Here is a 15,537-nt window from a genome sequence, read left to right as displayed (position 1 = left end):
AGTTTTGTTTCAAACTCCCCAACTTCCAATCAAAGCACATCACTCACTGATATCCCCACAGTCCAGTGTATTTCCCCAGATGCCCTCTGCTCCATGTCTTCTTCCATATGTGTATCTTTTCCATAAATAACTACTTCATTCCCACATTCACAAGCCCCTACTTCCTGTTCTCGGTTGGTATGTCATATGTCTTCTCTTAGGATACATCTCAACTTTTATTTTGTATCCCAAAGAACAAATGCCCTACCACTTTAGTTCTGACTTGGCATTTTGTTTTGTTTATTTACTTTTTTTTTCATTTTTGAGATTATAATTTAATTACAACATTTCTCCCTTCCCTTTCTTCCTGCCAAGCCCTCCTATATACCACTCTCTGCTCTCTTTCAAATTCATGGCCTCTTTTTTCCCACTAATTATTATTATATGCACTATATATACATACATATATATTCCTAAATCTAACATGCTCAGTCCATACAATGCTACTTGTACGTGTGTTTTCAGCACTGACTGTTGGACACTGGATGACCAATGGGTGTGCTTTTCCCTGGGGAAGACTATTTCCGCCACTCTCAGCCCTCCTTAGCTGCCTGTAGTGTTTTTGGGTAGAGTTGAGACCTCTTGGTCCTTCCTCTGTCCGCTTTGTCATGTCTATCGATGTCATCCCTGTTCAGCTTATGTTTAGGCAGTCACGTTGGTGAGATTTCATGGGTGTAGCCTCTGATGTTACTAGGAGACACAATCTCACAGCAAGCTCCCTGATCTGCTGGCTCTGACAACCTTTCCACTTCCTCTTCCACAATTTTCCCTGATTATTTACTTTTGGGGCCAAAGATGGGCTCTTCATTATACAGATAATCCACAGAATCTTTAAAATGGGGTCTTAGGCATGTTTGGTGTGCACAAATACTATGCTCTTATTCAGATAGAACAAAGTTGTTATCATATTAACCTGGTTGTCCTTTACTATATATTTATTCCACAAATAGGGACAGAATACTTTTGCCCAAGATGTTTTTTATCTAGTACCCCCTTTAAGGTTGGAAGGAGGTATTCATTAAGACTAGACACATTGATGTGCTACCTTTTCCCATTCACTTTCTGTTCTGTAGCCTGTTCACCCCTTACCTTAGCTTGTCAGTTCCTTCCTTACAGTTTTCACTTGGCTTACTGAAATGGCCAATGAGCTGCATTCCCTCAGGCGAATGGAGTACATATTTAATGGCCAGAACTTTTGCTACATTTTAGAATGCCAAAACATTCTCCCTCTTTGTGGAATATATGCTTATACAATGTCAGTGGAGTCTCTATTTATTTACCTCATCTCACTCAACTGTATTGTTCCATATCATGCTTCATTATTTTTATACCAATAACTATCCATCTTATAGTGCATACATCTAGTAATTTGTTAGAAATGAGAGATATAAACAGGGAGCTGCAGCATTATTGAGCTTTTGTCTTTTAAAGAAAATAAGGAGAGTTACAGTAGTAATGTTAACAGAGTATGCTCATGTTCTTTGGAAATTCTGTTTAAAAAAAATGAAATAATGACATCCTAAACTTCTTGAACTTAATAAAACATGTGCTACCATATTTTGTTCTCTGTTTATTTCTGCTTCCAAGAATATGCAAATCTACTACTCATGAAACATTCTCCTGACTGAAAGTAAAACCAGAGAGCCAGGAGATTAATGTATTACCTTTTCATCTCTTGGTTTGAAGTTGCACAGAGGCAGAATATTCTACTTCCAGACTGAGGCATACAGTTAAACACAAATGGTTTTCCCAAGCTATTGTCAACATCAATTTCTGCTCCTTCTAATTTTATTATGTCTAGAGGTGGACACTTCTCTTCATCCTGTAATTTATAAAGAAGATGTTCAGTTAGTGGAGAAAATGAAAAAAGCAAGGAAGACTGTGATGATTATTTTTTCCTTAACATGAAAATAAAGTAAAACACACTTTGCAAATTATATTTTCTTTAGCATATATTACAATATTCCAAATTATGTTTGTAATTCTTAAACACCTTTGAATAGCTATTATGAATATGAGCTTTATTTATGCTCATTTGGGAAAGTATTATCAATGCCAGCTTTCCCATCAACAAAAAGGACAACAAAAGAAATCTGTACATTGTAATGATGTGATACCTCTACACAGCACCTGCACTACAAGTTCCATGCTTATTGTATGTCAGACCCCCTTCTAAATCATTTCCATCAACCAATTGGCTTGACAAATTTTCATAAGATTTATGAATCTCCAAGATCGAAGACAGTCATACAAAAGAATAAAGAATATTTTTCCATAAAGGACAACAATTTAACATACAATGATGTTCATGTAAAAATAAAGTAATCTTACAGGTAAATGGTCTTTATTTTGGTTTATTTTATAGTTATTTTTCAAAATTTCCTCTTCATTATTAATATCTGTTGTTACCACCTGTGCATTGAGCTATAACTTACTTACTTAGCATGAAGTCACTCACTGCACAGTTACATATCATTGATGTTTACTAAATTTGTGGAGTTAAGACACTACCACTGCAATCTAGTTTGGGAATACGTCCATTAACTTCTAAATTTACTTTGAGTACATTTACAGTCAATTGCTACCATTTCCCAAATCACAGATGAACAGGCACATTTTTGTGTCCTTATGCATTTGTCATTCTTGGATGCTTAATGTAAGTGGAACCATATAACTTGTGGTCTCTTTACTTAGTGTGATGTCTTTAAACTTCTAAGTTGCAGCAGGAATTAGCACTTCATTCTTTTTTAAGACAGAGTGATATTCTATTGTAGGAGATGTGACAATTTGTTTCTCCATGTGTAAGCTGACAGACTTTTTTTTCTGGTGTAGGGCTATTTTGAGTAATACCTCTATGAATATTTGTATACATATCTTTGGCACATAGGTGAATGGATGCAAGGAAATTCTTCAACTATAAGTAGTATCTTACACGTTTTCATGAACTATATCTTAATATTCACCTTTTTAGAGGAAGACTATTAGACCCAGTGATATGCTGCAGTACTACACAGATGACACAGAAGCAGAGCATGAACCCTGTCTTCCAGAAGTATCTTTTCACACTGCATCTATCAAATGTCTGGCTTCTTGGATCACTGGGATACAAGGACTGTTGGTTTTTGCAATCAATGATAAATGTTTGTGTTATTCAACATTTTGGCTACTTAGTTACATTTTCAGGGGCATCTTAAAGATGAATTAGAAATAGAAATAAAACCTAATGAACTTATTCCATTGGTAAGTAACTGATGTGTTCACTGAAAGCAAATACCCACTGAGTCTGCCTTGTGAGGGCCCATTACACAGATTAGGTGATGCTGGCCTGAGTGTCAGTACTGTTTGGTCACTCACGGAATGTCAGGGTCCTTCCGAATTCTTGGATGTAGGCAAATTCAGCAAAGTTTAGTCATGGCACACTCTACAACCAGGAATAGGGCCTTTAGTCATTTAAGAGGCTCTTCCCTAAAGTTATGTGTGTGTGAGAAAAATGGATTCGATTTAAAAGGGTTACTTTCTCTTCCAAGCTCTGAAGCACGGCCAAGATGGCATTTTTACTAATCTCAACTGCTGCCTCATGTTCCCCACTGACGAGCCTTCTGTGGCCCTGGTGGCAGCTGCAGTGACATGTTGGTCACGGGGCATTGCAGCGTGTGTGGATTCCCCTGCAGCTGTGCTTTCTAGTGTATTCTTTTATCTAGGTTTCCCTGGTACAAGAACCTTTAAACCCGTCTCTTGGTGAGATCCAGATGTTGAAAAAGAGACTCCATTCGATCTCCTAATACTGCTGGCACTGCGGTGCCATGCTCATCAATCAATGTTTTCTAGAGATAAAGGACAATTAAAACCCAGCTTCTATTTTACTGTCATGCCTTAAAAATCAAAAACAAAAACCAAAACAACAACAACAACAACAAAAAACCTCTACTTCCTTAAGAAAAATTCAGTCATTTAGCTTGGCAATGATCATAAAATTGGCTCTGTTTGATCCCTTCCCTAATGTGCTGCCAAAAGTCTTTCTTCGCTGTTGATGGAACAATGAAAATTTCTTCAAGGCTGCATTCCCCACAACTTTATATTCTTTTGTCCAAGGCACAGAATTCCTCTGGCACTGCTGTCTATTCTGGAGCCAGTTCACAGGTCCAGCTGCTGCCTGTGTGCAGGACTGATTAACATAGCATGGATGCTGAGGGGATTTAACTAGGAATTGTTTAGTGCTGTCCAGAAGCTATAGACTGAGAATAAAGGAACCCGGGCTGCTTGTGCCAGAAGACCTTGGGTGAGGTTGGGGTTGTCTATCATGGAAATGATATTTTTTGCAGAATGAATTCCAAAGGTCAGAGTGTTCCGAGACGGGAAACATCAAGCAATAATGAGGACAAAAACCCAACCTAGAGTGAATGCACTTCTAAAATAGATTGTCTTTATGGAGAAGAAGAAAGACAAGGGCATGTGTGTGTTTGTGAGGCTTTCCATTAAAATAAAACTACCTATAGATGCCTTTGAATTTTTGCTTCAGTCAAAATTTTGGTTTGAGCATGATAGAAATTTGTTGTCGCCACGTCTCATAGTCTTTGAAAAGGAGGAAAAAAAAAACTGAGAACACTGTGTGTAAGTTTCACTTTATCTGGGAGTACAACCCTGAAAATCCACAGACTTTTAAGGAGGCAGGGAAAGACATCTTTACCATGAGAAAGAGATCATTCTGAGTGAAGAAAAGCAGAGACAAGACAAATCTAGATAGAAAATGACGGTCTTAAAGGGGAGCATCCCATGAAAAGATGAATACAATGCAGAACTGAGAAGCTATAAAACCTGGAGGGTTGGAGCAAAATTGAGAAGTGTCCATCAGAGCTTTGTTCATGACACTGGGCACCCTTTCTCTCTAGGTGGCCGTTTGGAGCACCTTCTCCCTGCCAGCAGCTAAAACCACCATTCTCTGGTGGTCATGAGCAGAAGCTTACGACCGACCATGCCCTAGGATCACAGGAGAAGTAAAGGGCGTGGGTGAGAAGTAAGGAGAGAGGAGCAAGGCTTTCTCTGCCTTGCCTTTTGCCCTCTTTGTACTGTGGAAAAATAGAAGTCATGACTCTTGAGGAACTACAAGCCCCTCCCTAGATTATTTCAGATTATTTATGCATGAATTTATTTGTTTGTTTGTTTGTGTTTCATTTTTTTTCTCCTCCAAGCAGGCAAGATAGGATGAAAATGACAGAAAATAGAAAGTCAAATGAAGGCAAAAATCACACCCTTGTTGATGAGTAATAATAGTTTCCCAGTTAAAGCTTTGTGATTTTTGACATTCCCTTTTACTTTGATTAAAAAAAAAGAGAGAGATGAAGACAATTTCATAAATTTCTAAATTTTCAACCACTCACGGTTCCAAGCAGGAGCACGCCCATAAGGTATTTCCTCTTTCCATAGAGCTATGGCTCTTTCCTTGCTTTTATAAAAATCCCTGGCTGCAGATGTGACATCAACAGAGGTAACTGGCTGCCAACTGAGAGTTTTGTGCTTCCTTTTTCAGTTTGCCTGAAGTGGGGAATCAGGTTTTCAGTGTGATGAATACAGGCTGACTCGATCATGTTATTTCCTGGCAGCAGCAAGATTCCAGGCTCCAGGAGGCTCTGGGAGCCCTTGCAGCTAAAGGAGCTTGTCTTCATGGGAGCCCTTGCAGCTAAAGGAGCTTGTCTTCATGGGAGCCCTTGCAGCTAAAGGAGCTTGTTGTCATTGGACAAATCCTGATTTGCCAGACAAACAGGTATCTTTTTGAAAGTTAGCCAAGAGGAAGGTTTCCAACAGTATTTGAGTTTGGGCTACCCAACTCTACAGCTCTGAAGAGAAATTTATGTTCCCAATTGAATGGTTCAGTTGTTACATTTTTTCCCCTTGGCTCCTAACTTACTCTTAGATGTGTATGCACAACCATGCAATACTTATCATTACAAAAGGGGACTGAAGGACTAGATATGGTGGTATATGCCTTGAATAGCAGTACTCAGGGCATGAAGACAAGATTACCATGAGATGGAGGCCAATCTAGACGACACAGAGAGTAGAAGGAAAACCTGAGGTGTATAGCAAGACCTTGTCTCAACACTCACACTTTTAAAAAAGAAAAAACTGCGAAGTAGTGAAACTGAGTTAACAGCCTGAAAGCTGTCAGTCTAACAAAGGCATTCTGTACCATGTGCCCTCTGACAAAATGCTTGTTTTAAAGTGTCCTGTCTAAATGCACAGTAGGGCTCACGTAACCTCAGAGGGTCTATTCCAAGGACTCCAGTGGATGTGTGAAGCAGAGAGTGCTGGACCCTGATTATAAACATTTTTCTGCATGCCTTGAAATGTTGCCATATAGTACAAGACTTGATTGGTCCTTCTGGGTTTTGTGTCACTCATTTGGATCAATACTTCTATACATTATGAACATAATTAACTAAAGCAATAAGCACAAAAACCATGACACTAGGACAGGTGATCTGATCATCGAAATGGCCAATAAGTGACAAATGAGGGGGGTAGTATATGGAGTGTAGATACAATACAAAAAGTCATGCTTTATGTCAAGAGTGGGATGCAGTGGGATGATAAGATATATCACATTACTCAGAAAGGCTTATAATATGAGATGAATTATTTGTTTCTGGACTTTTCCATTTGAGTTTTTTTAAACACAGTTGACCTTAGGTAATGGAAACACTGAAACCTCAGAAGGTAAAATCATAGGAAAAAGGCACTGCTATGCTCTCTCTCTCTCTCTCTCTATCTATATATATATATGGACTCTACACCCGGAGAAGTGGAGCTTGGATCCCCGTTATACTACTTAGTCAGTCATTTCAATGATTTGCTATTGATATCATAATCACCCTGTGCCTCTATTTCTTTTCTGCAAAATAGGATTGTTTTAAGAGTTAATCAGATGTAAATTGTTTAAGATAATGCCTGATAATGCATTCACAATGTATAAATGTTTGGGCTAAGATGTTCCTGCCACTCCTAGACAGAGGCCCACTCCACTACAGAGAACCAGGCTCTTATTGCTGAGTTGCCTAGAGGGGAAAACTTCTGGATCTTTGTCAAACCCTGCCTCTCCCATGCCTGGGTTAACAACCTGAGCATCGATGAGTTTCTTTGCCTTTTCCTTCTTCCACTATTTTGTGGTTCTTGTATCATTGGCTAGACATTACATTGGACACTCAAGTCCTACCTAGAGTCCCACTGGTTTTCTGATTAGACATCTCACTATTTGTTTTTCTTTCTCACAATTTAGGAGACCGAACACAGGGCTTTGCAAAGGCTAGGCGAGTTCTCTGCCACGGAGCTACAAGTCTTCTCTTACTCTCACCAACTCTAGTTCAGATTGTTGTCTACAGACACGATGGCTTACCCTGCCTCTTCTCACAGAGGACATATGGCTCCATGCCCTCTTTTCAGATTCCCCTCCTCCCTCCTTCTTGTTCTGCTTTTGCTCTTTGTGAAATGAGTTGATAATGTAGAAATGAAAGAAAAATGCTTTTCTTTTGAAAACTTCACCTCAGTTTCATTATTTTCTCTTGATACTGAATTCGCTCAAGTCCTTGACATTTGGTGCCAGTGTCTCAGATCATCCAGTGATTAGTGTTGACTCTTCTGCCTTTCAAAGTATGAACTAATATTCCGTACCCAATAGGCTCTACCACTACATCCTAGGGATCTAGACAAAGAAACCAACCACTTATATATGAAGACTGAGCTTCTCTGTGTCAGTCTTTTGATAATTTAATGTAACAATCCTTCTTGATTTGGGTGTTCAGAAGAGCCTAAACAATGATATTTCCTATTCTGGAGCCCTTGAGACTTTCTCTAGCGCTAAGTGCAGCTTGTCTAGGGCTTTCCCTGGTTCTCACCTTGGACAAAAATGACATAGTAGGGATTCCTAGGCAATTCAGACCGGGGGCTAGTCCAGGTTTCTGCCCTGTATGCTCTTCTATCATCTGTGAGGATGGACATTTCAGGATCTGATTTTCCTCCACTAAGTGTTACTCAAAACACTGGACTCCTGAAGAAAAAGGTTTCACCAGCTGCCAGAGCAAATAGAATACCACCATCCCTCATGTGCTTTACCGCACTGGACTTCTTCCTGTGCCCAAGCACCAGTCATGGCTTACTTAAGCGCTAAGAGTTCTGATGGCTGCCATGATGCAGGCCCCATGTTCTCCGGACTTCACACCTGCATCAGTAGCCCTGATACCCTTCATACACCTGACCTGCTGCATTCCTGTTTAGCAGCCTTGGTTCACCTGAACACTGTTACTTTGCTTTTCATTTCATATTTGTCTCCTCAGAGACTATAGATTGGTTCTGACTGGGCACCTCAGCGTCCAGTGAGCCCAGACAAACCTTTTCAGTGATCTCTGAACTCTCACCTTCAAACATGCCCTTTTTGAGCACTTTTCTTCTGTCCTGAGATACCTTTTAGGGATCCCTGTTTGCAGGTGTAATTGCTCCTTCATGTTCTTAGGCAACAGTTCTCTATTAAATTTCCTGTTCGTGTTACTTTGTGTGACAATTCATTTCTTTTTGTTAACTTTGTAATAATTACTTGGTCAAACCATTCTAAATGTTCTAAGGAAGCGATCTTTCAGACACGATTGATATTTGAATCAAGAGAATTTGAGTTAAGCAGCATAGCCTCCATAGTTTGGAAGAGTTTCATCCAGTCCATCAAAGGCCTCAAGAATACTAGAATACTGACATTCTAAAATGAAGAAATCAGTATTTTCAACCTTCCTTCCTTCCTTCCTTCCTTCCTTCCTTCCTTCCTTCCTTCCTTCCTTCCTTCCTTCTTTCCTTCCTTCCTTCTTTCTTTTCTCTCTGTCTTCTGTGCCTGGGATCAGTTCCAGAGACTTGAGCATGCTGCCTGACCACTAAGCTACACACCAAATTCCACTATATGCCATCTCTCTGCTGTATGAGCTCAGATTGATATACTATGAGCACATCAGAAATATACACGTGAGGCTTTCTTGTGGTTTCCCAGCCATCCTTTTTATGAATGTCACTAATAGAAGAGTGGGGAAGTGTCACAGGATCACATCATTCTTCTCTCTGCCTCTGCTCAAGCTTCCCATCACTTTTCCATTTCCTATCTTCTATTCCAGTCCCAACCATCCTTCAAGGTCCCTGTTTAAATTTCTTTCTTCCTGAAATCTTGCCTTTGTAGCCTCCAGCAATCTCTGTCTTCTCACAAAGCATGCCTGTGTCTCATAACTCAGTGCTGAATTATGTAGGCTCTGTGTGAATCTTCTTCCACGAAAAAAAAATGGCGTGGAGCTCTTATTGTGCACAAGGATTCTGCTATGTACTTTGTTTTTCATGGTGAATTTGAAGTAGGAAAAAATGATGCTGATAGTGCTAACAATAATTTCCTGAGTATGAACTATTTGCCAGCCATTTCTACACCATCTTGTTTAATTCTGTGACTTGGTAAATACTCTCCATATTTTATGTATGAGGAAAATGAAACACAATGCCTTGTCTGTGGGCATGAAGTCGAAAGGATCCCCAGTAGAGGGAAAATTCAACTCAAGTCAGCCTGATGTTCCCTTTTCAGGAGGTCTGAACACAACAGAAATGTTGTGAGAAGTTTGTTGAAATGGACCAGTTGAGGAGGCAGAATTAAACTTTTAGTTTTAATTATTAATGACTGTGGTAAAAATAGATATTACATAGAATTTACCACTTTAAAATTTTGAGTGATGCTATCGTCATCATTCTTCCTAGGAAATACTCTTCATCCCCACAAGCTGAAGCTCCAAGTCGCCGTTATTGAGTCCCCATTTCTCACCCCAGCTCCTGGCAGCCACCTTTGTATTTCCTCTCTCCGTGACCTTGACCACTTGAGCATCTTATGGAAGGGCAGCCTGCAATATTTGAACTTTTGTGACTAGCTTATTTCACTTAGCATAATGTCTTTAAGGTTCATCCATGTTACAGAATGTGTTAGAAGTTCCTTTCTTTTAAGAAAATGTGATAGGCGCTATATAGGTGGCTTGGCAGTAAACATCACATATTGTTCTTTCAGAGGACCCACGTTTGGTTCTCAGCACCCATGTTAAGTGGCTCCCAACTGACTGAAACTATAGCTCCAAGAGAATCCAATATTCTCTTCTGGCTTTCTGAACTCATGTACATACATGCTTACACATAGACACACATACACTTACAAATAATTAAAAGGAAGATAAATATGTTAAAAATGTAATAATATTCTACTGAATATATATGTCACATCTATCTATCTATCTATCTATCTATCTATCTATCTATCTATCTTCTATTTATTTTACCTATCAGTCTGTCAATATATACTTAAGTTGTTTCTACCTCTTGATAATTAAGAATAATGCTGCCTTGTACATATATGTACAAGCAACTGTCCAAGCCCCTGATTTTATTTCTTAGGCTATAATCCCCAAAGTGGAATGGCTGGGTCATTTGGCAATTCTATGTTTTATTGTTGAAGAACTGCCATACTTTTCCCATAGTCATTATATCACATACCATTGCCACTAGCAGGGTACAAAGGTCCCAATTTCTCCTTATCCTTTCCAATACTCAATACTTGCTATTTCTTAGTTTTTAAATAATTGCTATTCTAATGAGTATGGAATTATCTATTGATCTGTTATTTATTTTTATCACTCTAATTATTAGAGATGAGACACCGAGTGCTTTCCCCCATGCTTGTGGGCAATTTGTGCATCTTTGGAGAAATTGCTACTAAAATTCTTTGATCATTTTTTAAAAATTAAATTTTTATCAATTAATTTTAATAAACATGTGCCACATATAAGGTATTACTATGAAAATATGTATTTATTGTAAAGTGGCTGCAAACATACACACACACACACACACACACACACACACACACACACACACACATACGCGTACACAAACACTGTGGTGATTTGAGTAAGTATGGCCCCCATAGACTCTTTGATAGTGTTTTCACTGTTTGAATGCTTGGCCATAGGGAGTGGCACTGTTAGGAGGTGTGGCCTTGTTGGAGTAGGTGTGGCCTCATTGGAGGAAGTGTATAACTGTGTGGGTGGGCTTTGAGATCTGATATGGTTAAGCTATACCCAGTAGGACACAGTTGCTTCTGATGCCTACATAACAAGATGTAGAACTCTCAGCTCCTTCTCCAGTACTATGTCTGCCTATATACCACTGTGAAGATAATGGACAAAACCTCTGAAACTGTAAGCCAGCCCCAATTAAATGTTTTCCTTTATAAAAGTTGCTATGGTCAGGGTCTTTTCACAGCAATAGAAACCCTAACTAAGATACACACACACACACACACACACACACACACACACACACACACACACACCACTTTCTGTGAAAAGAATATTTAAACTCTATTATCAGTGATTTTTATTAATCATCTCTTCTGAAACATTCTCCATTATAACTCTATGTTTGGGCCCTTTACAACTACCATATAATTAAATATTCTCTTTTTTTCCTCTGAGGCCTCAAATGAGATTAGCAAATTGGAAGTATGGTTTATTGTTCTCAAGTAAGAAATCATAAGATTAGGGTACCCCCTTATCGAAAGATAGACACATATAACAATATAAACAAGGCAAGAGAAAATAATTCATGCTAAATTCCTATGGGAAATCTTAGTGCATCTGAAAATTATAGTGGTCTGCTTATTGATTCAGTATCTTTAGTAAATGACAGAGAATCCTTTCACAGATATCTCAGGAGATCTTATCTGTGACTTACAGTGAAGCCCCTGTAGGGAGGTTAGAAAAAGGATCAGAGTACCTGTCTATCTTTACAGTGGTTGTTTGGTCATGGCCAAAGTCCTGGCTAGGAATTTCTACCCAATTCTTTTGTCTAATCAAGAAGTCACCTAAGTGACTCAGACACTATCAATTATGAAATTTTACTAGCCCAGTGATTAAAAATAGTGCAGATGGTGAAAAATTAATTCTTTGGCCCAGAACCTTCTTCCTGAAATATTTGTTCTAATACTCCTTAATGATTTTGACAACATTATAAAGGAATATTATGAGCACCACATTAACTGTGTTCTACAAACAAAGAAACAGGCCAGTGGAGTTAAATCATTTGGCCAAGGAAATGCTGCTAATAGATGGAAAAATCAGGATGTGAACCAAAATTTACTCAACCACTGTCTCCATGAAATGAGATTTCTTTTATGAATGCCTTGCACAGCAAATGTCACATTCACATGAACCCTAGAGGCCAGAGATGGCATTGTCCTGACCTCTTAGCTGAGAGCACAGGTTACATAAGCTCCTTAGGGACCCATGGCAGAGCTGGGGCTTGTAGCTCAGTCTTGACAACCTATCATTACTGGCTGCCTTAATCTCTTGTTAGACAACCTGCTTCTTCTGGGTCTTGTGGATTCACATGTCCATAGGCCCATCTGAGTAGGATTGTGCTGCTCTCCCTACACTGGCGCTAGGGCAGTGCTAGGTCCTGAGGAAATGCTCCGTTAGCAGTCGATGAACTGCGAAGGAGACTATACTCAAAGGAACCAGCATGCATGTTTCTTATGAATAAGTACCTGGCTTCTTACTGTGTTACTTGGCAATAGTGTTTGTCACTCATTACGGAAGTATATAGGTTTAATTCTGTTAATTTCACCTCTCCCTGAAGTTGGGTGAAGGGTACTTCTAGTAGTGCTGCCTCATTTTAATACTTAGGTCTCCACTAAGATGGAAGCCTAGCCTTGTAGGGCATTCTGCTTAGGGCAGATTGTTGAGGATGGGAGACTTCAGAATTTGTGAAGACGTGGCAAGGGTGTTCCAATCACTGTGGGTAGACCAAGGCTTTGGGATATGTTAGAGATTTAGTGTGTATTCTGTTCAACATTTGCACAGAAGCAGAAGAATTGACTGGTTCTAATTTTCCCTTCAATGAAAAGCATGTTGAACCCCAGAACTAAGTGATATTTTCTTACAAAATATTTTTTAATTCTATGAGTTATACTTTTATCCTACTAGCAAAAAAAAATTAAAAGAAAAAAATCAGGATTTCTGTGGCTGGTATCTGGGGGATATATAGTTTAGGATGGAAAAAAATGTGATCTGGTGAAAATACTATCAAACATATTAGCAATAAGAAGAGTTATTACTTAATTTTCTACCTATTTTCTCTCAAGAATTTTACTACTTTACATATGTGGACTTAGATTGTCCCAATACCTTTAGGACTCCATAGTCACCTTTTATCTCAATCTGAATTATGTAAATTTGGAACAGTATTATGTAAATATCAGGCATAATAATTAGAAATTAGAAATAAGGTAAATAAATATTCACAAATTAGTTTTTAAAAAATCAAGAAACTTACAACACGGGCTACAAGAACTTTGCTCACTCTGTAGCCTCAGATATTATAACTTTAGTTATTTTAACTGAAGTCCCTGCTATTCTTTGTGAAAATTAGCCTCAATTTTTTTTTTCAGCACTAAGGATTGTGTGCCACGCATAAAATGCTATCATCTCATGGAACATCAGAAGGCATGGGTAGGGCACTCCTTCTACAAGAGGGTAATAGATAAATGATCACTTGGTGGATGTGCACAGCGTAAAAGGAAGGGTGGCCAGGAGAAAGCTGACCAGTCATTTACTTTTGGCAAGTGTGCTCATTTGCTCTCCTTTCATTGCTTCACAGCTTCAGGACAAGGTCTCTACTTCCAGCTGAGGTCACATGATACCTCATGATGTCCGAGTGAATACATCTGAGAGCTGTTAATTTTATCTTCTGATTCTTGCTCTTGGATTCTCTCCTTTCCTCTGTGCTTCCCTCCATCTTTCCTATCTTTTAAGAAACATCATAGACATATATATATATATATACACAGACACACGGACACAGACACAGACACAGACACAGACACAGACACACACACACACACACACACACACACACACACACACACACACACACCTTTATATATAAATTATATATAACTTTAGGCTCACAGGAAGCTGGACAACACACAGTCACCCTCCATATCGGTAGAGAGTTATTTCATGGTCCACTTGTAGATAGTGAAATTCAAAGATTATTAAGTCCATCAAAAATGATGTAGAACTTGCGTATAACTTACATAAACTCACCTGTATATTTCAAATCACCCTAAGATACCTAATACAGTGCACATGTTGTATAGTGATCACTATGGTGTATTACTTAGATAATAGTGAAAAGAAGAAAGCGTACATGGTAAGTACAGACACATTTTTTTTTTCAAATACTTCTGATCTTCATTGGCTCCAGACAGAGGTATGGAGGGCCAACTGTAATGTAGAGGAGCTCCACATGTACACCCTCTACTCTGTCCCCCACAATGGTAACATTTTACTTATCTATAGCCTACTATGTTTTAGTACCTAGGAAAAAAGTCTAGACTGAGATGCAGTTTCTTTTCTTCTGACCTAAACACAAAGCAGGTGTCACGGTTTGCTAACAGTGCCACAGTACAAGGCCCAATATGCAGAATGATGTCATCTGCCTCCTAAAATGTTTTGATTATTGTATTTTTGAGTTTATGTTTTATAAGTAAGTTATTGTAGAGACTAATTGGAGTGTGGTCCATTCCTGTGGTCCATTACTCCATTAATGTGTGGTGCCAGCTCAAATCACCTTTCTTGCCTTTGTGGGACAGTCTTACCTTCTTGCTTCTTGGCCTCTGCCTAGTGCCAAGCTGCTCTTTACTCTTGGTCATGGGTACAAGAGGGTTAAAGCATGGAGGAGGCAACAGGTATCCATGTAAGTGCAACACTAACTAATAAATATAGAACACAATAATACATCAAGACTGAGATAGTGGGTGGTAAAAAGATAAAAGCTTTTAACCTTTGCCTTAAATGGAGAGCCTGATATTTCTTATGTTGTACTAGATTGCAGACAACATACTTTAAGCCAAACTTAGTTCTTTTATAGCCCATCTTCTTATATCAGAGTTAGACATGAAGATGGGTAGTTATCACTCAATAAGAATGTTCAGGGGCCTCCTTCTCAAAGATAACAATAGTTCCCTCTATGGTCATGGAAATCTTCCTTAGGACTCTTTTTTTTTAAATAGGACTTGACAAAATTAAGTCGCAGACTGCTCTAAACTGCAGTGGTCTGTGCTTAGAGCCTGTAGCTAGCCAGAATCTGGCTTTACGCTCCTCCCACCCCACATAAATAATATAGCCTCTGATTTTCAGGTTTCACAAGACTTTGATTCAACCTTCAGCTTTCTGCTTTGTTATTCATTCATTGTGGTTGAGCTAGCATGTCGCTCATAAGATCCCTAGACTGTCACTTTGTGGCCTTCATAGCTTCTTCATTATTCTGTGTTGTTCTTTCTCTAGGATTTGACTGGCTACAGCTGTCTCATCATTTAGGGAGATGGTCTCTCTTCAGAGAGGTGTACCCAAATGGCTGTTCTTAGACAACATCCATCCAACACAA

At 38.9% G+C, this 15,537-nt stretch overlaps 1 protein-coding gene and 1 long non-coding RNA gene across 3 annotated transcripts in view; one reads left to right on the top strand and one right to left on the bottom strand.

The window, feature by feature from the left end:
- Nucleotides 1–13,970, top strand: part of LOC128117839 (uncharacterized) — a 78,303-nt gene extending 64,333 nt beyond the window's left edge. For both annotated transcript variants that reach the window (XR_008220928.1, XR_008220929.1), the window contains 2 exons: nucleotides 4,929–5,053; nucleotides 5,567–13,970. This is a non-coding gene — a long non-coding RNA (uncharacterized LOC128117839). The remainder of the gene's footprint in view (nucleotides 1–4,928; nucleotides 5,054–5,566) is intronic.
- The window catches only part of LOC128117838 (uncharacterized), a 118,442-nt gene that overhangs the window by 11,503 nt on the left and 91,402 nt on the right, over nucleotides 1–15,537 (bottom strand). Inside the window, 1 exon segment of the mRNA XM_052750248.1 lies at nucleotides 1,704–1,861. Within this exon segment, the coding sequence (XP_052606208.1) occupies nucleotides 1,704–1,861 (158 nt within the window).

Source organism: Peromyscus californicus, unplaced genomic scaffold (assembly GCF_007827085.1).
Source record: "Peromyscus californicus insignis strain IS unplaced genomic scaffold, ASM782708v3 Scaffold_21__1_contigs__length_65335640, whole genome shotgun sequence".
Classification (NCBI taxonomy): domain Eukaryota; kingdom Metazoa; phylum Chordata; class Mammalia; order Rodentia; family Cricetidae; genus Peromyscus; species Peromyscus californicus.
The sequence above is the reverse complement of the archived record's forward strand: the minus strand, read 5'-3'. Positions and strand labels throughout refer to the sequence as shown.